This window comes from Patagioenas fasciata, chromosome 7, assembly GCF_037038585.1.
Source record: "Patagioenas fasciata isolate bPatFas1 chromosome 7, bPatFas1.hap1, whole genome shotgun sequence".
Classification (NCBI taxonomy): domain Eukaryota; kingdom Metazoa; phylum Chordata; class Aves; order Columbiformes; family Columbidae; genus Patagioenas; species Patagioenas fasciata.
Window position 1 is genome coordinate 36367655 of NC_092526.1, and position 22205 is coordinate 36389859.

The 22205-nt window shown below is 48.6% G+C and overlaps 1 protein-coding gene across 2 annotated transcripts in view; it reads left to right on the top strand.

Moving 5' to 3' along the window:
- The first annotated feature begins 2972 nt into the window (after nt 1-2972).
- Nucleotides 2973-22205, top strand: part of COL6A2 (collagen type VI alpha 2 chain) — a 28529-nt gene continuing 9296 nt past the window's right edge. The window contains exons 1-27 of one of the 2 annotated variants that reach the window (XM_065841417.2): nt 2973-3197; nt 7524-7658; nt 8583-9181; nt 9750-9770; nt 10481-10546; nt 11068-11121; nt 11233-11277; nt 11462-11488; nt 11760-11786; nt 11885-11929; nt 13162-13215; nt 13602-13664; nt 13916-13978; nt 15029-15118; nt 15950-16012; nt 16418-16480; nt 16617-16679; nt 17233-17295; nt 17721-17771; nt 18717-18752; nt 19129-19191; nt 19428-19490; nt 19782-19817; nt 20035-20080; nt 20643-20795; nt 21048-21500; nt 21835-21873. In XM_065841417.2, coding sequence (XP_065697489.1) covers nt 7553-7658; nt 8583-9181; nt 9750-9770; nt 10481-10546; nt 11068-11121; nt 11233-11277; nt 11462-11488; nt 11760-11786; nt 11885-11929; nt 13162-13215; nt 13602-13664; nt 13916-13978; nt 15029-15118; nt 15950-16012; nt 16418-16480; nt 16617-16679; nt 17233-17295; nt 17721-17771; nt 18717-18752; nt 19129-19191; nt 19428-19490; nt 19782-19817; nt 20035-20080; nt 20643-20795; nt 21048-21500; nt 21835-21873 — 2452 coding nt within the window. In that variant the 5' untranslated portion in view covers nt 2973-3197; nt 7524-7552. The remainder of the gene's footprint in view (nt 3198-7523; nt 7659-8582; nt 9182-9749; nt 9771-10480; nt 10547-11067; nt 11122-11232; nt 11278-11461; nt 11489-11759; nt 11787-11884; nt 11930-13161; nt 13216-13601; nt 13665-13915; nt 13979-15028; nt 15119-15949; nt 16013-16417; nt 16481-16616; nt 16680-17232; nt 17296-17720; nt 17772-18716; nt 18753-19128; nt 19192-19427; nt 19491-19781; nt 19818-20034; nt 20081-20642; nt 20796-21047; nt 21501-21834; nt 21874-22205) is intronic. The other variant, XM_065841416.2, reaches the window with a different exon arrangement.

Genomic DNA, 22205 nt, shown 5'->3' on the forward strand with positions numbered 1-22205 from the left:
GAGAAGTCAGCAAGGCAAAGAGCAGGATTACAGCCCTGAACCTCGGAGGAGCAGGGGTTTGCCTGTTGGGGGTGTGGAATACAAATGCATTGTATGAATTGAGTTAGGAAGCAGAAGTTTAGAAAATGGCGACTACAAAAGGGTGTAAATATCCAACCTTCTGTTTGCTGTCAGTGAAAATACTGAGATTATCAACTGCCTACTTACAAATATTTGAGAACTGGTATTCATTGTTTTCACTAAGCACTTAAAAATCTTGACCTCGTTTTTGGTTCTTTTCACATCTTTAAAAAACAAGACCCTTGGAGACCACTGTATAGTCTCAGAATCACATGAAAGGTGGAAGCAATTGCAGACAGACGCAAAGAAACTACAGTAGCTGTTTTCCAGAGAACCACAGCAGTCTCATAAAGCTATTTCAGATGTATGTATGTGATTTAAAACTAGGAGATTGAATTTTACTGTGGGCTACAACTCTGATGTAAATATATATATATATATATATATCAATATACCATAAATCACATTTAAATCTAGAAGGGTATGTAAATGAAATAGTAGCCGTCTGTGCCTGACACCCTTACTTCAAACTCTATACAGGGTCATAGAGGAGAACAGAAAATTAAACAGTTTTTTCCTTCTTTCTACACTTCATTTTCCTCCATTTTCTGTTTCTCTATTTTAAATGTGATTAAATGCTAAGTATCTGTTCAATACATACGGTGTTCCGTGAGCAGTAATGATAGCATGCAGGTCAGATACACATATACATAACAAGCACTATGTATAAAAGAGGATCACTGCACACAGAAAGCAATGTCTTTGCCATCTTGATTCCTCTTACAAAGAAGAAATTAGATACTAGATACATTTTTGTTACTGTCTCAAAAAGTTCCTGCCCCATGTTCATTTTACTCTAGAGCTTCATATGTTTTTATCCCACTCACAAGAACAAAAACTCAGTAACAAAGAACTAGCTCAGGCCTTTAATGATGACAGCTATAAAAGAAGACTGTAAAAAAGCCCAACAAATCCAGGAAAAAAAAAAAGCAATATCTTGTTTTGTGGTTATTTTGTAATTTCAATGTAAACAAGACATACTACCGCTTCAGTGTGCCTGTGTGTCAGACCACCCCAACACAGGAAGCAAACTTGCCAGATGTGGCCATCTGTGGCAGAGGTGTGAAGATAATATTCCTACAGATGTCATGAAAATGGATGCCTAGGTAGGTGAAAAAGTTAGCCTTTTTTATTGAGGGAAAGGATGCAACAGGGAGCTGTTTTGTAAAATGTAGGAGAATCCTCACGAGGACAAGGCATTATGTCATATCAAGCTGCAAGAAGAGGTATTGATTTGACATGAGAAAGTTCATAGAAAGCTAAGAGTCTGTATGTCTTTTGGTGAAGGAACTGCAGTTAAAAGGCAATGTTCACAAGTCAAGGAAGGAAGAGGGACATATCTGGGCCTGTGTTCTGTTCTTTGCTACACTTTGGGCACTCTCCAATGTCCAGATGTGCTGTTTGTGATGAGGCATCTTGCTGGAGAAACAGCTCTGCAGGGGCAGATTCACCTAGAAATAGACATACTGAGCAATGATTAGAAGCAGCATTGATGGGTACTCATGGATGCAGCAGAGCTTGGACACAGCAGCAAAGAAGGAAAAAGAGATGGCTGGGTAAGTGGTGTGTTTGCTGGATTGATGGAAGGTGACTGCTTTGCTTAGACATCTCATGTACTGTCGTGTAAATCACTGTCATCAGAAGCTGGACTCCTCCTCTTCACTAAAGATGCTTCAGAGGAAAAGTAACCATCCCATTTAGAGCTGCAGCAGTGCCCCTGGAAAGGGGGTCTTCCAAGGAATCGCTGAGAAATTTCTTGTTTCTCAGGTAAGCTTATTCTTCAGTGTCCCCTTGCTCCAGAATGAGTCCTGCTTCTGTCACAGGGCTTGGAGGTGAATAGGTAAACAGCCCCAGAAAATTCTAGGCTGTGGCTGTGGTTCCTATAGGTGCTGCCTGAATATCAGAGAATCATTTATGTTGGAAAAGATCTTAGGATCGTCAAGTCTGACCATAAACCTAACACTGCCAAGTCCACCAGAGTACTCCTGGTGAACATGCTGACACTGAAGCTGCTCCAGAAATGTACCATTTTAAGCACTAGCAGCTACACAGAATTGGATTTATTATTTTCACCCGGTAGTTCAGATGTCTTTTGCAAACGCAAACAGCCTGAGCAACATGTTCCTGTAGATCAGGACTGGTGGGGTTAGCAGCTTGTTCTGAGATCTCTTGAGACAAATCCTTTGCTTATGTCACTACTTGGGAGTCAGTAGAGTGAAGTTAGGGTTAAATTGGGTTTTCCCATTGCAATTATCTTGTCTGGCAGCTATGGTCTGATCCTGGTCCCTTCACACTGCCCATTTTTCGCAAAAGTTTGGAAACAAAGGTATAACTCAAGGGATAACAGGCCACGTTCCTAAAAGTCGTTGCTGTTCTCCATATTTTGTTGGGACGTTTGCCCCAATTTTTCATTTAGCAGAGCTAAAAATTGGCTGTGAGATTTAAAAAAAAAAAAAAAATCAATAGAGAGAGGTTGTACTCAGACTTGGATGATTCTGAGCAAGTCTTGGATATTTGTAAAAGCTAAGATGCAAGTTGCTCTTTTTTGAAATGTTCTATTTGTTCCACTCAGGGCACATTACTAGGATGGGAAGAGGAGGAGGATGTGGGGGGAAAGAAAAGAGGAACACTATTTGATAGTATGAATATGTTGAGGCAGCAATGCCAACTACGAAAAGGGGCTGTTCATCATGGAAAAATGAGATTCCTTCCAGCTTGTTTAAAACTAAGACGCCTCCAGCTCCAAAGATGACAACCCAGCCCAGCATCTGCCCTGGGAGGGGACCGTCCCGAGGTGTCTGTGGACCCACAGTGACTCTCCGTGGATGCCCGGAGCTACTACAGAAGAGGCTCTGTCTGGTTTCGGAGGAGGAGGGACATCGAGAGAAGTTCCAGCCTGCGAGGGCACAGAGTGACTGCGCTGGAGACGCCCCTGCTGCTCCTCCCCACACCCCAGCACCCCCAGCCAGCCGGGGATGCAGGAGCCATCCTGACACCAGCCGCTCCGCAAAGGCCCTTTTTTTCCTGTCATTTCTGGGGCTTTTTTGGCGGCAAGCTTTGATGACCTCGTTTTCCAGGTAGGCAGAGTTTTCCTCTCCTTGTACGGCGGTTGTGCAGCTGTTTTACTGAGGGTTCTCCATCTAGGAATGAAAGAGCCGAGCTCCCAAATCCCAGCCTGTGCCCCTGCGGGCAGCACAGCCACTGCTCACAGGCTCGCCAGCAAGCTGCTCATTTTGGGCACGTCGTGTTTAGACGGTGCCTGCTATAAGTGAATACACATTTTTCTGTTGCTTTCAGCTTTTGGGTAGCTTGGGTGTTTTTCTAAGAGTCTATGGGATTTTTGGTATTTTATTTTCCCCAGGTTGGGGGTATTGTGAGCTACACGCTACTTTTGGCCAGGGCTGGAGGTCTAGAAAATCCCTCAGCAGTGTTTGGGGGCAATACACTTGTAGAACCAAATTATTCCCTGAGACAACTGAGTTCACCCGCTACAAGGGAGGGAAGGGATGGCAGCAATACGGTGGTGCTGCTGTGATCTGCCGCTGCACAAAACCTCTTTGATTTTCTGAAATTCAAAAGATACAGATTAGGCTGGCTAACCTGGGATTTGCATCTCCCAGTTATGCTGAGTTTCATCAGCACAAGCTCCTCTGTTTTGTTGGGGGGGTAACAGCACGTTGTGCTTGCCCCCTCGGGGTAACTAGTTTTTTGGTGGCAGGGGTTCTGCAGGATGCTGGAAATGGGGGTTTCTGGCAGGCAGAGCTGAGGTTCCAGGCATCTGCAGCATCCCCTGCCCTGGGTGGCAGATGCAGTCCTGTGGTCTGGTGGCTGGGGGAAAGCTGGAGAAGAGCTGGGATACCTATAGCCCCGGGGAAACCTTCCCCCTAGGTGGTGAGTCCCCTGGGACCAAAATTACAGGGCACATCTGAGCAGCGACTACAACAAATACTGAAATTCCCTGCATGTGGGAATGTGCAAACCCTGGGTGTGCAAACAAGAAAGAGGAGGTGCATTTATAGGCGCTTTGGTTCCAAATGGGACACTTTTTTTCCCTTCTGGCATTATTTTCTTTAGCAAACATTTGAGTGGAGTAAAATACTGCCTGCACTAGTGGATGGCACCACTGGTACTGCCCATTGGGCATGGCCATGAAAAAAGTTGTGACTGGTTCCATGTCAGACTAATAATGCAGTTTCAAACTTTGTTCTGCATAAGGCATAGCTAGCATAATTCTCCTTTCTTGACAGTGACACAATTTTTTGTGGCTTTAAATGAGCTTGCAGGCAGAGTTAGCTTAGATAGCAGAGCGCCTGAGTTTTTGTGACTTTGGGAACAATTTGCTCAGCTATAATAGGTGTAGTGATATTGAAGGAGAAATACACAGAGCACCAGGAGGAACTTTGGAAATATCAATGTGTGTGACAAAACAGCCATGCCTCTGCCTGACCAGGCACATGAGATGACCTTTCTAGTGCACTAAAAACTAAACCAACTGTAATTTGCACATTTGAAATAGTCATTGCAAGTCGTTTTTTTGCCATAATATGTTTAGTTCAGTAGCTCAGGATGGGAAGAGGTACCCACAAGTAGGGAACCCGGGTTATTCTGCAGGACCACCATTTCTGCAGGGCTCTGTGTAGAAGACACTGTATACTTCTGCAATTATGTGGGTTACAGTCAGGTCACTTGGGGATCTGAGTGTGGGAGCAGCAAAGACCACCATGCATTTTTCTGCTGAGCACCTGGGGCATTAGGTAGGAGCATAGACCCTAATGCAGGGAGGATGGTGCAGAGGAGTGCCCTCAAAATCTGTTCAGAGCACCCAAAAAACACTACTTAGGATTCCCTGTTGTTTTGTTGTTTGTGTGCATCTCATAGAGAAAGATGAATCACTCAGCAATACCAATACTGAGTGAAGGAAATTTCAGGAGGCATCCTTGTAAGGCCTCATGCCCACAATATCGTGGTCCTGCTCTTGCAGAGGGAGAAAGATCAAGGACAAACAAGATGGGCAGACACAATTATTCAAATGTAATGAGTCAGCTCCCAATTTGCTCTTTCCATTAGTTTACTGGACTGTCAGTGTTCAAAAATTGCCTTCAACATCCAGAAAACACGTTAGTCTGAAAAACACCCTTTTGCTGGTGAAATCTGAGTTTTCCATTTTAGTGTTTCACAGCAGGAGGTGGAGCTTTAAGGAAAATATCAAAAGTTATGAGATTTGTGAGAGAATCACAGCAGCTGGTAGTGCTCCAAAGATGATAAAATAGGCACTGACACCCACCCCAGCCTTGGAGGCCCATCAAGTGGGGAGAGGGGTCTCTCTGCTATGTGTCCATTCGTTGTTAATGCCCAGGTGGGATGCTGGTAGAGCAGAAGTGGCTTGAGGCACAGAGATCCCCTCTGAGGCAGACAGAGTGGAATAGAGGAGACTGTGTGCAACAGGACCACAAAGAAGTGAAGTGCATTTGATGTTTTCAGCTGCCACTTTTCCACCTTGCTTTTCTGCTCGTGTACAGGCAAAGGCCATGGTCCTGTGTTGACTCAGCCCAAAGGCCCGAGGGCTGCAGCAGGGACGGTCCTGTGCCAGAGCTGGCCCTGGTTGTCCACACAGTTTCACTGCTGCTCGCAGCTCTGCCTGGAGAGCAGCTCTTCTGCACGGCGCCTTTCCCACCCACGCATACACAGTGGGAGGGAGGTGGTTAAACTCAGGACTCGGTGATCTGTGAGTCACACACTTGGCCAAAGCCTCCAGTGCTCCCAGCCTCTCCAAAAGCTGATGTCTCCAGCTTCCTCAGCCGTCACGAAAGACTGGCTCCAAAATGGTGCTGTCTGAATGCACAAAGCTGTTGTGTCCTACAAGAGAGCAGGATCTCCTGCAGGTCTGCTTTGTGGAGGGCAAACAAGAGGAGGGAGACCTGTAATAAGACTAGAGGGAGGAAGCTTGGATCTTAACTAAAATGCCCCTTTAGCATTGAAATAAGTATTTTATCCTTATGATACCTCTTCTGTTCTCTGTGGTGCCGTGAAAATTGAGCTGCACTTAGCACTTCATGAGGCCACAGTCAGGTCTCTTTGCAAACAGCTGTGCAGCCTCTCTGGGCTGGAGGGGGAAAAATGGACCCATGAACTACCTGGTAGGGACATTTGGGTGCTGAGCTGGAGTCGTGTGAGATGTCAGAGGGCTTTACTGAGCTGAGTGTGTGAACCACCTCAAGCTGGAATATTTTGGATCTCTGTACCTTTCGTTCCCTTCTCCTAGGAGATCTCCAAAGAGCACGAGGGCTTCTCCTTCCTCTCTCTAAAACTCATCCTGAGCACTGGCTCTGTCGGGCTTGTTAGTATGTACGAAAGCCTTAGTAATGATGAAGGCTGTCACTGGTGTAAGGATATTGGCAGCTCTGATAGGAACCAGCCTTTCCAGCATAAACCAGTTTGTAGAACCCTGTGGTGTGCTGCAGTTTGCAGTGTAAACTGAAATGGGATGTGTCCCACCAGGGAATAGCTGGTCACCATGTGGAGAGAGGTCTCTAGAGAGATGCTGTGAGAGCTGGGCTGTCTGTATTCTTCAAGTAATGCTATTTCTCTTGCAAATAAGGCACCATCTCAGCTGCACTACTATTAATAACTTGCCCTCCGCCTGCACTGTCAATGCAACCAAATGCACTCTCAGTGTCCATTCAAGCCTTAGACTCCTCCAAGAACTACCAAAAAAAAGCCATTTAAGGAAGAAACTCTCTTTGTGGACTAGACTCAGGCCTTCTTTTCCTAACAGAGGTCACACATAACCTTTCTTAGTTTGTATTGTGTTGAAAACCAGCCGAAAAGTGTCTATGCTACCACTCTGTCTGTGTGCCATCAAGGGGCCATGTTGGTTAGTGCGATTGTCCTCTAGACATCAACACGAGCATCACCTTTTCCTTCATATTCTTTGCTGTTGATAAGTGTCACTTTGCGTTTTTTTTTTCTGTGAATATACTTTCAAAGCCTGGATTCCCCTGAATGCTTACATATATATTCCCAAGAACTTTTCAGAATACATCTCTAACTCCTCTGCTGCTTAAGTTATGATAACCATACACAGAATATACTCCCATGTGCAGCTGGACCTCAGAGGCCCAGTGATGGGTTGAATGCTAAAGACGTGCATTTCTTCAAGTGTTCAGACTGACACAGAAGCTAAAGTACTTTTAAATCGTTTGTCGATACTCCAACAAAAGAAATATTTTAATTGCTTAGCTTTCAAGTCAAAATAAAAGTCTACATTAGTGACACATCATGGTGTTGAAGGTCATGTTTTCCATACAGCAGGTTTACAAGGAGCATTGTCTGTCTTTATATCTTCCCAGCAGAGCTAGGAGGGTGTATATCATGCTTAACCTGTAACTTGTGTTTTCCCACAGGCATCTAAATATCCAGAGGAACTGCTGAGATGTTCCGGGAAGCCTTTTTTTCCACTCTCCTTTGTGTGGCTTTAGTTCCTCTCCATGCTCAGTTTGATGGGGATCCTGGAGATGTCAGTCCTACCTCCTGTACAGGTATCAACCACATAATTTGTGTGTCCCTCTCCTTTGTAGGCAGCATTTTCACTGAAAGCAATGGCCATGCGCAGTCATAGAGCCTGCTCACAAAGAACTGCCAGTGTCCCGTGACACCTCTTCTGCCCCTTTGCACCCCTGGGACAGCAATCCATCTGTAGGGAACACCTTCCTCCACCGAAATTCCCACTTCTGGGTTTGCATTGGAGGGCGGGGAGATAGAGATGCAAGAGCTGGGGTCTGCCAGTGGTGGTGCGGTTATAAATACCTATCAGTCTCCAGAGCTCAGCTCTGTATCTGATGGCAGTGAATAGTCCATTTTGAATTTGACAATTTCAGGGCTTTTCAGCTGCAGTGTGGAGGGGATGATTTATGTGTCCAGCCTGACTTTTACAAAAATTTTAAAAAATAAATTAAAAAAAAAAAAAAATCAAGATTGACTCAATAGTGAGCAGATCTTAGACTTTTTGAGTCCTGGACACTGCAGGGTTGTCTGACCTGATCACAGATGTTACTGCCAGAGCTAGGTGGGACTTGTGCATTTTCCAATATTGCACTTGGGTATGATCTTTTTGAAAATGTATATAAATCAGGGAGCAACCAGCAGCCTGGCAGGCAGGGCATTCATTTAGTGCAAGAAAGCAAAAGTCATACCCTTGCTTTCTGTCATTCAAACCTGTCACTTGGTCCTCAGTTTCCTCACTTCCTCCAAAGCAGTTGGAAATATTAACAACTCCTGATTAGTAAGAGCTGCAACATCCTTGCAGGAAGCTGAACCTTGAGCTTGTGCTGTGGTTTGCTGTCTTCACAACTCTATGTGTCGTCTTGGTCCAGAAACCCCTCCCAGGTTTCTGGGAGACAGCGAAGGGGGTGCAGCAGTGCATGAAGTGCTCTGACATGGTCTGAATAATTGTCTCTACGCAGAAAAGAGGAACTGCCCCATCAATGTGTACTTCATCATCGACACCTCAGAGAGCGTTGCTCTGCAGACTGTGCCTATCCAGAGCCTCGTGGATCAAATAAAGCGGTTCATCCCTGTGTTCATCGATAAACTGGAGAGCGAGCTGTACCAGAACCAAGTCTACATCACTTGGCAGTTTGGCGGACTTCATTACTCGGATGTGGTGGAAGTTTACAGCCCTTTAACGAGCAGCAAAGACATATACCTCCCTAGGCTGTCTGCCATTAACTACCTTGGCCGGGGCACCTTCACGGACTGCGCTATCTCCAACATGACAGAGCAGATCCAGACCCAGATGGCCACGGGTGTGAACTTTGCGGTGGTCATCACCGATGGCCATGTCACTGGCAGCCCCTGTGGGGGAATGAAGGTGCAGGCTGAAAGGGCGCGAGACATGGGGATCAAGCTCTTTGCGGTGGCCCCCAGCGAGAACGTCTATGAGCAGGGACTGCGGGAGATCGCCAACCTGCCCCACGAGCTGTACCGCAACAACTATGCCATCACACAGAAGGACACCCTGGAAATCGACGTGAATACCATCGACAAGATAATCCAAGCTATGGTATGGAGTGCTGCTGAGGTGAAAGGAGTATAATGCAGGGGGACAAGAGAAGCAGCACGTGCATGGATGAGGGGTGTTTTCTGAGCAGCCCCATAGTGGGTTTTGGCAGGGCTCTAGAGAGCACATCTAGCAGAGAAAAGGTTTCATTTTGTTTCTGTTCCTTTTCTATGTCCTTTCAGCACTTATGGGCCAAATGGAGTCTCGAGCATCTCTGATTTCTTTGATTAGATTCTTAACCTGGACTCCTTGATTCATGCCTCTCTTCCCTGGCACGTCTGGGCAGGTTGGCACCCTAGTCCTGCCTCTTGCTCAAAGCCACACCTGTGCCTGACCCTCATCCAGGGGTGCATGGAAGAGTCTGCAGCACTGAGGTGTGCTCATGGTCCTTGAGGCCTCACCTGTGAGATGCTGTTAACTGGGGACTCTGCTGAGGATGTCTTTAAAGCCATGGGACCTTTAGCACCTCCTTTCCCTTACCGTCACACACACCTCCAAGGGTGTGATGCTGTTTTTCTCTTGTGACCAACCACCTTAACTGATTCTGTTCATCATGTTTTCTCCTTTGCAGAAACATGAAGCCTACGGAGAGGTGAGTGAGCAGCACCTTTACACCATTACCACATAACACAGGTTCGAATTGCTCCACTTAGAGAAGACCAGCTTGTGCCCCGAGGTACCAGGGCGGATTTTGCAACAAGATGTGTGGGATGGGGCTATGCCCACCTGTGGATCAGTGCAGAGCCTGGGCATCCAGCCCCTTACCCAGCTGTTAAAATGGCATACTGGGCTCTTCACTTTCTGCCTCACTCTCACCTACAATTAATTCAGGTCTATTGAACAGATCCATTTTATCACTTTGGAAGCATGTTTTGTAGGTGCTTAGCAAGCTGCAGCTCCTGCCCTGCTGGTATCACATGAACGGGGTTTGGTATCTGTAGGGAGAAGTGTGCAGACTGATGCTCCAAAGGACACGCACATCCCCTGATGGCCCCAGAAGAACAAGCCCACACCATCTTGCCTGACACTTAGCAGTCCTGTTCTTTCAGTTTGGGCCCAGACCCAAACCATAATGAATGTGCTTGTGGCAAGTTTCTGCTTTTAATTTACGGGCAGCACTTTTCTGCGTGTTTGTTGCTGCCTCAACTCTGATCCAGCTGGAGCCATAGCAGTTTTTAGCACTGTGGTGCTGTGGAGAGGTGTGTGGAGAGCCATGGTGCAGAGCTGAGCTTCAGGTGCATGCTGGCCCAGCACGTGGAGCAGCTGGCAGTGCTGACACCTCCTGTTTAATTTGTGTTTCAGTGCTACAAGCTGAGCTGCCTGGAGATTGCAGGTCCACCTGGTCTCAAGGGATACCGAGGGCAGAAGGTGAGTCTCCCTAACCCGTGGGAGTGTTGGATCTCTGATACCTGTGCCTGACACAGACACTGCAGGATGCCCTAGATCCCACCTCAGCTGCAGCAAGTGGGATAATAACTCCCCAGCATCTGCCATGGCCTTGCACTGGTGTCTCCTCATGTCCATGCTGAGGCTGATGCATTGACAGCAGTGCAGAGAGACATCCGACCATCAGCCGTGCCACCCACAGCTGGCGCCTTCAGCACCTGAGTGCAACTGGAGTGAGGCAGCAGTTGTCTGCAGTTCTCCCACCCTCAAGAGCAGAGCTCTCACATGTGCAGGGTGTCCTATTCTCCTGCCCCCACCTCTGTGTGCTCACCTCCCCATACAGCCTTTCCCCAGCTTCCCCAGAGAAAAGCAGGTCCTGTTGCACCAGCATGCCGCCCCAAGCTCAGTAGGAGCAGCTGCAGTGAACCTCCTGGTCCTAGAAATTGCCATTTTCCCACAGCAACAAACCTAGACTTACATGTTTTTTTTTTTTCTTTCCTTAGGGTGCAAAGGGGAACATGGGTGAGCCAGGCTCCCCTGGGCTGAAGGGACGACAGGTGAGTTGTGGAAAGTCCCCCAGCGTTGCAGCCAGCGGTGCTGTCCCTGTTTTGGCTGTGTCTGCATCTCTACCACGCTCCAGCTAACTCTCCGTGTCTTCTTCCCTTAAGGGTGACCCAGGTATTGAAGGTCCGATCGGATACCCTGGTCCCAAGGTAAGAAACCCATAGCCAGTGATGGAGCTCTTGGCATTCATTAACTTTTGGTAAAGCAGGGGGAGTACCGCTTCTCCCGCTCAGCTGCCTGTTTCCCACTAGAGACCCCCAGTGCTCCCCTCCCTCCACTCCTGCTGATCCCCAGACACTAACACAGGCTTTTTCTTCTTTGCTTTTTGCCTAGGGTGTCCCAGGACTGAAAGGAGAGAAGGTGAGAAAGAAGGGACCACATGGCAGGTTTGGGTATTTGAGGAGTCGGAAGGACACCTTTCTGTTACAAAAAACGAGAGTTTAGCTGTAATGGGGAGAATAACTACCCTATTTAATATGTAATTGGGGACTTGGGGAGGGATCTCCAGGAGCATCCCAAAGCCTGTCTCATTCAGGTATTGTTCACAGTCTTGTGAAGTGGTGATGTTTTCACTATATAGATGTGTGGGATGTAGGCAGAGATGCTGATTCTTGTCCTTTTCTTCCTCCAGGGCGAGATTGGATCCGATGGACGGAGGGTAAGAAAGGACATTTTCTATCTTGCATGATGTTCCAACTACCAAAATGTGTGTTGACAGATCGCTGATCCCTCTCTTTTTTTTCCCCTTGATTCCAGGGTGCCCCTGGCTTGGAAGGCAGGAACGGCACCGATGGACAGAAGGTAACAGCAGTGGGAGCACTCCATAACGTTGCTCCTGTTGCTTCACTTTTTTACCCCATCTTGTCCCCACAGGTTGTTCCGTTTATCTCATTCTACACTCCAGCTTTTTGTTCTGACTGAGGTTTCTGTGAACTTACTTGCTCATTATTCTGCATGTCCTGTAGAAATAAGTGAGCTAGCTGGAGATGAGTTAATTCAAGTCACAGAAGAGCTATCCCTTCGTCAGCAAGCTCTCCTTAGGAATGAGATTTATAATCCGGGCTGTGCTCCTGCTGCAGGAGGTGATGTGGCCATACCAGATCACCTGGGTGTAGATATCTCGAGTGTTAGTGACCCCTACAGGACATGTACACAGAGTTTTGCAGAAATTAGGTTTTCAAGGCAGTTTGTCACAGAGTCTGAAATTTCACCTCTAAGCCTCTACTTGTTCTTAATACTAAAGCCCCAAAGCCGGGTTCAAGTACTTTGTAACGAAGTCCCTGAAATCCTCTGTTCCCTGTGTGGTGAGCACAGAGGGCTCCCTCATGACCTCCCTCAGATCTGCATGCCCCGCAGGGGTACCACAGTGGGATAGCCTAGTTTGAAATGATTTCAGCTGAATTTGTCCACTGGCCAGCACACACTGGTTTTGCTCTGTGCTTTCTCATGTACCCAGCCAAGTACATCTGTGAGATAATACCAGTTCTTCTCTCCACCCCTCAAACGCCTGCTGAAGCTCTTAAACACTGAAGTCCTTCAGTCCCCCCCACTTTCTAGCTGGGATGAGCTGTCTAAATGCTGTCAGAGAAGCCATTTTGGGGGACAGAGCAAGGCATACACTGCTCTCAAAGCAACCGTCAGGCAGCTGTGGGTCCTGTGAACCTGAGCTGCTTTGATGTGCGATGCACAATGAAGGACCCGCACAACCATGGACACGAGTGACCTCCAAATGCAGTCTCAAGGGATGTGTCCATCACTCAGGGCGGGTGTGAGACATGAGCGTTCTTGAATTCCCACCAACACCCATGTCACTAATCGAGGCTTTTAGACTATTTTCTCCTCCTCCATGTGTCCCTGCACACCACACTCCTGTTTAAAGAATACACTTGCTATTTATTCTCTAGCTGATGACAGGTATGTTCGGCAGATGATTTTAAAAATTAAAAACCGTTAACAAGAAAAGCTATATTTTCTCTTTGGACACCTGCAGCTTCTCTTTTTCTTTTTTTCTTTCTTTTGAATGTAATCTCCAGGGCAAGCTGGGGAGAATTGGACCACCAGGCTGCAAGGGAGACCCTGGTGACAAGGTAGGAACACTTTACTCTTTCATTCATCACATCAGTTGTGTAGCTACCGAATGAGTTGCATGTGCAGAAAAACGATCAACAAGAGGTTACTGGCTCATTTCTCGACCAACTGCATGACCTGACCCCAGGCCTGGGATTCCCGGAATGGGGGACCATAGCTTGACTTTTTTTGTGCCTCCTTTCCATGGGTAAATAGGCTGGGATTCCCCAGCGTCCCTCCCCTCCACAATAGAGAGGAGGAGCTGCTCCTTTCATCAACACTAGCAACAAGCAAAAACTATTTTTGTCTCTAGAGCAACTTTCTAACCCAGCTGATATATTCTACAGGGAAAGCGCATATTGTTGCCACTGCAAAATGTGTGTTTCTTTGTCCTTTCCCTCCATAGGGCCCTGATGGCTACCCAGGAGATGCAGGAGACCAAGGTGAAAGAGGAGATGAAGGCATAAAGGTACGAGCACTCTGAACAGCAAGCAGAGTGAGGACAGAGGCAACCATTGACTGTATTTGTTCTTAAATCCTTCACTGCTTGTGGACCCCATAAACTCTCTTTGTCTGGGTTCTGGGTCCCATCAGCAGACACAGGAGCTGAGGGATGATCCTGTCTGGCCCTGCTCCTTTGGCTCCTTGTGGTGCATGCCAGCAGTGCACAGCAACATGCTGATGATACAGGCAATAACCATTGATCTCTGGCTGTTTCAGGGAGATCCTGGTCGACCTGGTCGCAGTGGACCCCCGGGACCTCCAGGAGAAAAAGGAAGCCCGGTAGGCTCATGCAGTGTTCGGATGTCTTAAGTGTCTTACTAGGGTCTGTTCCACATGGTGTGGAGCCGGAGTCATATCAACTGCTGGTCACAGCACAGCTGCAGCACAATGATTGCTTGCCAGGGCATGCTGGATGATGCATCCTGGTTGATTCTGCACATTGATCCACCTGCATGGAGAAAGCACAATCTCCTGAGTGGCCAAGTGAGGTGTCCCACCATGCATATCCCCACCAGAACAGTGGGAAACGTCATGTGGGCAACAGGAGAGGCGTCTGTGCAACATCTCTGCAGCTGTCCACAGCAAAATGAGAATGGGTCTCGAGCATTTGTCCAGAGCAGAGAACAGCAGGCAAAATAGGCTTACTCCTTACCTTTCTAGCCAATCCATTGCACTGCATCTTTCATTGTCTTCCCATCTTCTTCCTGAGTAGAAAGGCCCTGTTTGTCCACAGTCTCAAGACTTGCTCAGTGTTTGTGGCAGTGCCAGCACTTGCAGGCTGTTTTGTTGTTGTTGTTTGGGTGGGTTTTTTTTGTTGTTTTGGGTTTTTTGTTTTGTTTTGTAGATTTATGTTTGTTTGTGGGTTTTTGTTTGCTTGTTTTGTGGGTTTTTTGTTTGTTTCGTTGTTTTTTTTCCATGTAAGTAGACTTCAACAATTAATTTCTCAGAGATCTAACACTGGCTTTGCTCACTGCACTTGACCTTATAGCCAAAGGGGTTGCTATGCTGATGGCCAGTTACTTCAGAGATAGTGGAGAAGGCTGAAATAGCCCTCTGGCTTTAGGTAGGGCTGGAGGGATGCTGCAAGGAAGAGCTGACAAACCTTTTCACTGGTTGATGGAGGAAAGGTGACACAGCATTACACTGCTCCAAGGCTGGAGCCTGTGCACATAGCTGTGACATGTAGACATGGTGGGTGTGTGGAAACATAAGTTTTGTGCTCATGCAGACCTCTGCTCAAGGGTGAAGGGCTTGACATGGGACAAGAGGTGTGTGTATGTGTATCTTGACCTCTCTTCCAACAAACTGCACTTCTTTTTCTTCTCCAAGGGTCTTCCAGGTAATCCTGGAGCTCAAGGACCTGCTGGAAGCAAGGGAAGAAAAGGTGAAACAGGACCTCCTGGACCCAAAGGAGAACCTGTAAGTGTCTGAACAGGTCCCTGGACAGTGGGCACACCACTGGAGCCTGATGCAATCTCATGGACAAGCACTGAGAACCTCCCTTATTTTAGCCTGTCTGCCCTGCCTTCGGCATCCCAAAAGATGTGCAGATGTTGATCTCTTCATCTCCCCCATATTCACAGAGCAGTGTTTCCATCATCCTAAGCCTGATGTTAGCCCTTTCTCCTTAGAGAAGCATCCTGTATTCCCACATAACCACAAATGCCTCTGTGGATGCCCAGGGACCCTTTGGCTGTACTCTAGCAAGTTCCCCACAATGCTGGCTCTTGGTGGCCATTATGGTAGAGCTCTCTGAAAAGGGCAGCATCATGACATTGATTTGGCCACACAGATCCAAGTTAATGTGGTGGTGCACTGCAAAATTTGGGGAGTGGGTTGGAGGTGATGTTCTCTAGTAGGATACAGCAGCACAGTTCTACCAGCACCAAAAGGCTGGAGCCCAGCTGACTTGTGTCCTTGTGTGAGATCTGGTGGGGGAAGCAAGGCCAGATGAGCCTGAAGTACAACAGAGTCTTTAACCCTGAGGGAATGAACCATGAGCGTTAGTGGTCACTGTGGTGACCACCCTTCTGGAAGAATAGTCTAGCTGTGGTTTCCCAAAAGGCAAAGGCAAGATCCCCCAAGCAGTGCCAGCATGGGCATCCCCGCTGCCAGGCACATGCTTGTTAAAGGGGCAAGAAGACATCTCTCCCTCCCTCCCAGGAGGGAGAAGGCAGGGCAGCCAGGTGTCACTGTTCAGGTATCATCCATCTTTGCATCCTGTTTATGTGACTTTCTGTGTCTACCAAGGGTCGACGTGGAGATCCAGGGACGAAAGGCAGCAAAGGCACTCCTGGAGCCAAAGGAGAAAGGGTGAGTAAAGCAACTGCCCAGACCAGTGCAAATGAGCCCAAGATGCACAGGACTGGTGTGTGTGATGTGCTACTGCACAGCCATGAAGTGTCTAACACCAGAACTGGGCATTGTGGATCCCAGTGGGCTCTGCATGTGCCCTTTGCTCCCACTGTGCTCGCTGCTTGCCGTGGTGGTAGCAGGCACAGGTTCCTCTTCCAGGGCTTGATCCAGAGAGGGGTGAACGGCAGCAAAGCTCAAGGCTAAGAGACATGTTCAGAGGATGTGCTGCCCTGGCACTGTTTCAAGACAAAAAACACCAGATCTGAGAACATCGGCATGCCTCCTCGCTCCAAGGAACACTGCCATGCACACTGACAGCACTGGAGATATCCCTGACCAGGAATATCTTTACTCTCCTCACAGGGTGATCCTGGTCCAGAGGGTCCTCGTGGCCTGCCTGGTGAGGTTGGAAGCAAAGGAGCGAGGGTAAGCACAAAGCAGGGGTTGGTGACAGCCAGGAGGGAAGGAAGGCACTGCTGCCATCCGGAGCAGCGCACCCAGTTTTCCTCTTCATTCACACCTGCTTGCACCTGCCTCTAGATGTTCTTGCTTTGCTTTGCAGGGAGACCAAGGGCTGCCAGGACCCCGAGGCCCTTCAGGTGCTGTTGGAGAGCCAGGCAACACAGTAAGTTATCCTGAGGCATCTGTGTGACCTTGTCCTCCCTCTGCAGTGAGAGCTTGCCTTACTGATGTAAGCTGGCTGCACTGTCTCTCCTGAGGGGGGCCTGCCTGACCTTTTCTCAGGGAGGCTAAAAAAATTAGCCCAATGGCCCCTGACTAACCCTTCCCAGGGCAAAGAGAAATTGCAGGACCCAAGAGTCCCTGCTTCTCCATCACTCCCAGACCCAAGTGTTGCCATGACAATGTGGAAGGGACCATATCAGAGTGGGTCATGGGGTGCAGAAAGATGGTGCTCCCCAAGTGCCCATTTATCCCGAGCCTGTGGTTAGTCCAGCATGCCATTGTGTCAATAATGCTGTGACATCTATGTGGCTCCATGGCGTGCAGGAAACCAAGTGCTGAAGCGGTCACTGTCACAGTAACCTCATTGGGAGGAGAGATGGTCTTGCACCACCGTCTCAAGAGCTGGTTTCTCCAGCACAGTCCCCTGCATGGCCAGAGAGCCCCAAGGAATATCCTCACACGCTCCCTCTGCTCTCCCCAACACTGTCTTGCAGGGATCACGTGGGGACCCTGGTGACTTGGGCCCAAGAGGTGATGCTGGACCACCAGGGCCAAAGGTAAAGTCCCTGAATGCAGCCTGCGTTTGCAAGGGTATTTTTGTGTCTTTTGGTTGGTTGGTTGGTTGGTTTTCCCTAAAAAAAAAAAAAAAAAAAAAAAAGGCATTTTTCAATGCAGCAACTTGAGTGCCTCAGAAACTGAATGGCTCAAGCCTGAGCCTCCCTATAGGGCAGAGATGCAAGTCTTGCTCTGGCCAAGGCAGCTGTGATTACACCCCTTACCTTGCACAGATTCAGGGGTGTCCCTAGCATGACATATCCACAAGATCCAGCCATTCCTGATGTTTCAGGGCCAGCCGCAGAAGTCCAGCCCCTGATGGTGTCTCACCCCGAAAGGGGATGAAGACGGCTCTGACTGTCACTGTCATCACCAGGTCAGAAAGGCTGGGTTTGGTTTCTGATGGGTCATTTTTTTTCTACCAAAGGGTGACAGAGGCAGACCTGGCTTTAGCTACCCTGGACCCAGAGGACCACAGGTATGTATGCCTTGTCCAGTGCAGACGTACATGCTGCGAGGAAACCTGTTTTGGTGGAGGTTGCTGTCGGAGCTGAACAGCCTGGGAGAAGAGGGAAAGAGGAAGAAAAAAATGTAAGGGTCAAATTACAAGCAATGGGGGAAAAAAAGTAAGGGAATGTAGATTTAAAAAGTCCCCTGTCAAGCTGCGTGAGTTTGCTAAAAGCACAATTTTATTATGAAATATAAGGATTTGGTCTATAAGCATTAAATTCTGAAAAACAATCTTATTCTCAGAGGTAAGAAGAATAGGAGGGAGGTGGAAGACTATATAGAATTCAAGTCACAAAACCAAATCTGAAAGTGTCAGAATTTCATGTAATGAAAGACACTGTCACACTCTATCAGAAAGGAGTAAGTATTAATGTAAGAGGTAAAGACAGATTATATCAACCAAAGTTTTAATCACACACGTATCATAGACAAATCTCAAAATCTGTTGACATAATCTTCTTGCAGAGTACACATTGTGCTGTGCAATGCTTTTCTCCATCCTCAGCTTGATCCTTCAAGCTGAAGAAAGGCTCTTCAAATCACATTCAAGACATGAAGCCATGAATAAGGAAAAGACGGAAGAGTTTAAAAGAGATCAAGACTCACATATAAGAATAACTAATATATTTGAAATCATAATGTCAGTCATTTACTGCATTAACTGAGCTCTAACTTTCTTTCAAAAACATGAGGCCCGCAAAGGCAGGGAGTTGGGCGGCTGAACACCAGAACTGAACTTATCCACAGCTCCATCAGCCTCATGGCAGCGGTGCTGGGGACCCCAGCCTCAGTGGGGCTGAAGATACATTTTCTGTTCAGTTTCGTGCTCCTCACTGCAAACTTCAGATCTGTGTGTGCATGGTGGGGGCTGTTACCGGCTAGGTGCTGACCTCTCCCTCCTCTCCCTTCGCAGGGTGACAAGGGCGAGAAGGGGCAGCCGGGACCCAAGGTGAGTGTGTTTGTTTCCATCAACTGTTTTTTGTACCGACTGAAATGCCGAGCAGTTGCCACCTGAGCAGTTACACGGCTGAGGAGCCTTTCCTGCCAGCAACTGTCCTGGCTGTTCCCGCAGCAACGGAGCCTGGGTGGATCTCCTGAGCCCATCTCCTCTTGAAAACATCTGAAATAAGCTTTCCAAAACTTCTTTATTCTTAGTTAATGCCTATGTGAACACTGTTTATTTGCTCTGTGCTGAGCTGCTGTTTTGGAGGGTGCTTTCCAGGCCAGGCCAGTCTGTTTTTGATGGCCTCATAGCAGTAAGTGCCTTTACCTGAGCACATTCAGATGTGTTCCATGCTGCATCTCTTTCTCCTTCCTTTGAGCAGGGAGGAAGAGGTGAGCTTGGACCAAAAGGCGCACAAGGGACCAAAGGAGAGAAGGGGGAACCGGTAAGCAGATTTCCCATACTGCCCGCAGGGTCAGTGTCCCCCTTCCACAACTCTCCCAGCTGTGCTGGGTATAGCACTGCTCACTCTCCTGCCTGCCCCATGTCCCCAGGCTCAGCTGTGGCAGGCTGGTGACTGTCCATCATAAAGCTGTGCCTGATGGGGGGGTCAGGAGGAGCCCCTGACAGCAGCGGCTGCATCACTGAGAAATATTTGACCCTTCTTTGCTTCCTCCCTAGGGTGATCCTGGCCCAGGAGGTGAGCCCGGACCTCGTGGTCCAACTGGTGAACCAGGCCCTGAGGTATAGTACCGTGTCTTTGTGCCTGCGAGTTGCTGCAGCTTCCCCCGCTCCTCCTCACTTCTCCTTGACGTTCTGAAGCCCAGAGGACCCCAGTGGGTCTCCCTGCAGCAGGGCTTGCTTGAGGGGACACCAGCTGCCAGATGAGTCTGCTGGCTCCCAGCGAGGCTTTCCTACCCTTCCCATGGCAGATTTCTGCAAAAAGCCACGGTTTTGGTGGCTTTGATATTCTCGCTCCTAAAAAGAGAACTCATGGGAAAACTGTGCCTGAAATCCCTGTGCTCTTCTTTACAGGGGACCCCTGGCCCACCAGGAGACCCTGGCCTGACTGTAAGTAGCTCTGCTTTGCAACCTTGTCCTCCTGGAGTGATCGTGGCTTTGCCATGCACAGCCTGAGAACAAAACAGGGCATCAGGTCCTGTCACTGCCCCACAGATGTGGCCTGTGGCTTCCCATGGGGGCCAAGGAAAGAGGAGAGGGGGCTGATGAGGGGATGGATGCTGTATATGAGGAGGGAGGCACTCACCCTGCACCTCTTTTTCGGCAGGACTGTGACGTGATGACCTACGTGCGAGAGACGTGCGGATGCTGTGGTGAGCAGACCATCGTCTTTCCCCAGGGAAGGGAATGACCACTCGAGCGATGAGAAAAGGGAGTCACCAGAGGCTGCCTCCTTCTTCAGAAGGTCCCTCGAGGGAGCTCTGCCCCATGAGCTGCCCTTTGCACTGAGCCGCCATCACAGTGGGCTCCTTGCTGCTCTGCACAGCACTGCACCCTGCAGAGGAGACACCACGGGAAATCCTTCCCTGGTCATCCCAGTCCCAGCCCACCACTGAGTGTGGTGGTGCCACAAGGGCAGCCAATCTTACCTCCCAAAATTTAACTCTGCCATCGCAGGAACAGTGAGCTGTAGTAGAGAGTTGCATGGTCCAGATGATAGGTTAGCGTGCATTACACAGCAAGATTAAAAAGGTTTCTTCCCATATACCTTGACAGAAAAATGCATGTAAAACCCTCCCTATGCTGCTGGCTGCAGGCAGCACCACGAGCTCTGTGGATGCTTGGTGTGATGCTAACTGACTTCTTCTGCCCTGGTGGCTCTCGTTCCCACCATCACTGACCTTTGTGTTTTCCTCCTTTTGTCCCTCTCCCCAGACTGTGAGAAGCGCTGTGGTGCCCTGGACATCATGTTCGTCATAGACAGCTCAGAGAGTATTGGCTACACCAACTTCACCCTGGAGAAAAATTTTGTGGTCAACGTGGTCAGCCGGCTGGGCTCCATTGCCAAAGATCCCAAGTCACAGACAGGTCTGGATTGTGTGAGGACTGAGCAGGGCATGGGGAAAAGAAAGGTTCTTGGATCTTTCCAGCTGCCATGCTTTCTCTGTAGCTGTTCTGGTCTGCAAGCATCTGTCCAACGTTTTTGCAGGAGTTTCTGCTTTTCTCCCTTCCACCCTTAGTAGGCCAGTCAGGCAGGCCTTTGCAGATACAAAAGTTTGCTGACTTTCTCTGCTTTTCACTGAGCATGCAAAGCCAAGTAACGTGACACTTCATCGGCAGGTGCCCGTGTTGGGGTGGTGCAGTACAGTCATGAGGGGACCTTTGAAGCCATCAAGCTTGATGATGAGCGCATTGATTCACTGTCGAGCTTCAAGGAAGCAGTGAAGCGCCTGGAGTGGATCGCTGGAGGCACCTGGACGCCGTCTGCCCTTCAGTTTGCCTACAACAAGCTCATCAAGGAAAGCAGGCGAGAGAAAGCCCAAGTGTTTGCTGTGGTGATCACAGATGGGCGCTACGACCCCCGGGATGATGACAAGAACCTAGGGGCTCTGTGCGGTAGAGACGTGGTCGTCAACACCATTGGCATTGGAGACATGTTTGATCAGCCAGAACAGAGTGAGACCCTGGTCTCCATTGCCTGCAATGAACCCCAGCGAGTCCAGAAGATGAGGCTCTTCTCAGACCTGGTGGCAGAGGAATTCATTGACAAGATGGAGGACGTGCTCTGCCCAGGTCTGTACCTGTCCTTGCACAGTTCTTACTGGAACTGGAGTTTTCTCTCCCAGGGTTTGGGGTGGAGGGCACATATGGTGTGTTGCAACCATTGCGGAGATGTGTCCCGCCAGGTTGGCCCATAGCTCATAAGTTGAGTCATTCAAGGTGGGGGCTGTCCTTTCTGTAGCCGTGGATGAACAGTCCTTCCTCAGGCACGTGCTGGCCTTTTGGGGCAGTCCTTTGGAGTCCTTTTCCCCTTGTGAAGTGTCCTTATCCTGCCACCCCAAGTGTGCAAGCTGTGGAGGGGGGTGGCAGCACATCACTCAGTTTTCCTTGTTTCTTTTCCTTCTAGATCCACAGATCGTCTGCCCTGAGCTACCCTGTCAGACAGGTAAACATCATAAGTAGCTTCATGCCTTCTGCACCAAGTGGTAGGTCCAGGGGAGGGTGAAAAAGACTCGGGATTGGGAGGGGGGTGTGCAAACCTGTTCATTCCCTCTGGATAGCAGGATTTTGGAAAATAGTATTACTTTGCATGAGAAGAGGCTCTGGGTTTTCATCTTCTGCTCTTTTCCTGTCTCTCTGAGCTCTCTGTGCAAGTATGTGTGCACCGAGTTTGTGCACCAGCACGGCTCAGCCCTGGTATTTCTCCCTGTCCCAATTTCTGGGAGCAACCAGATTTTGACCTCCAGACTTGGCAATTAATTTCTCACTTGTTCCATG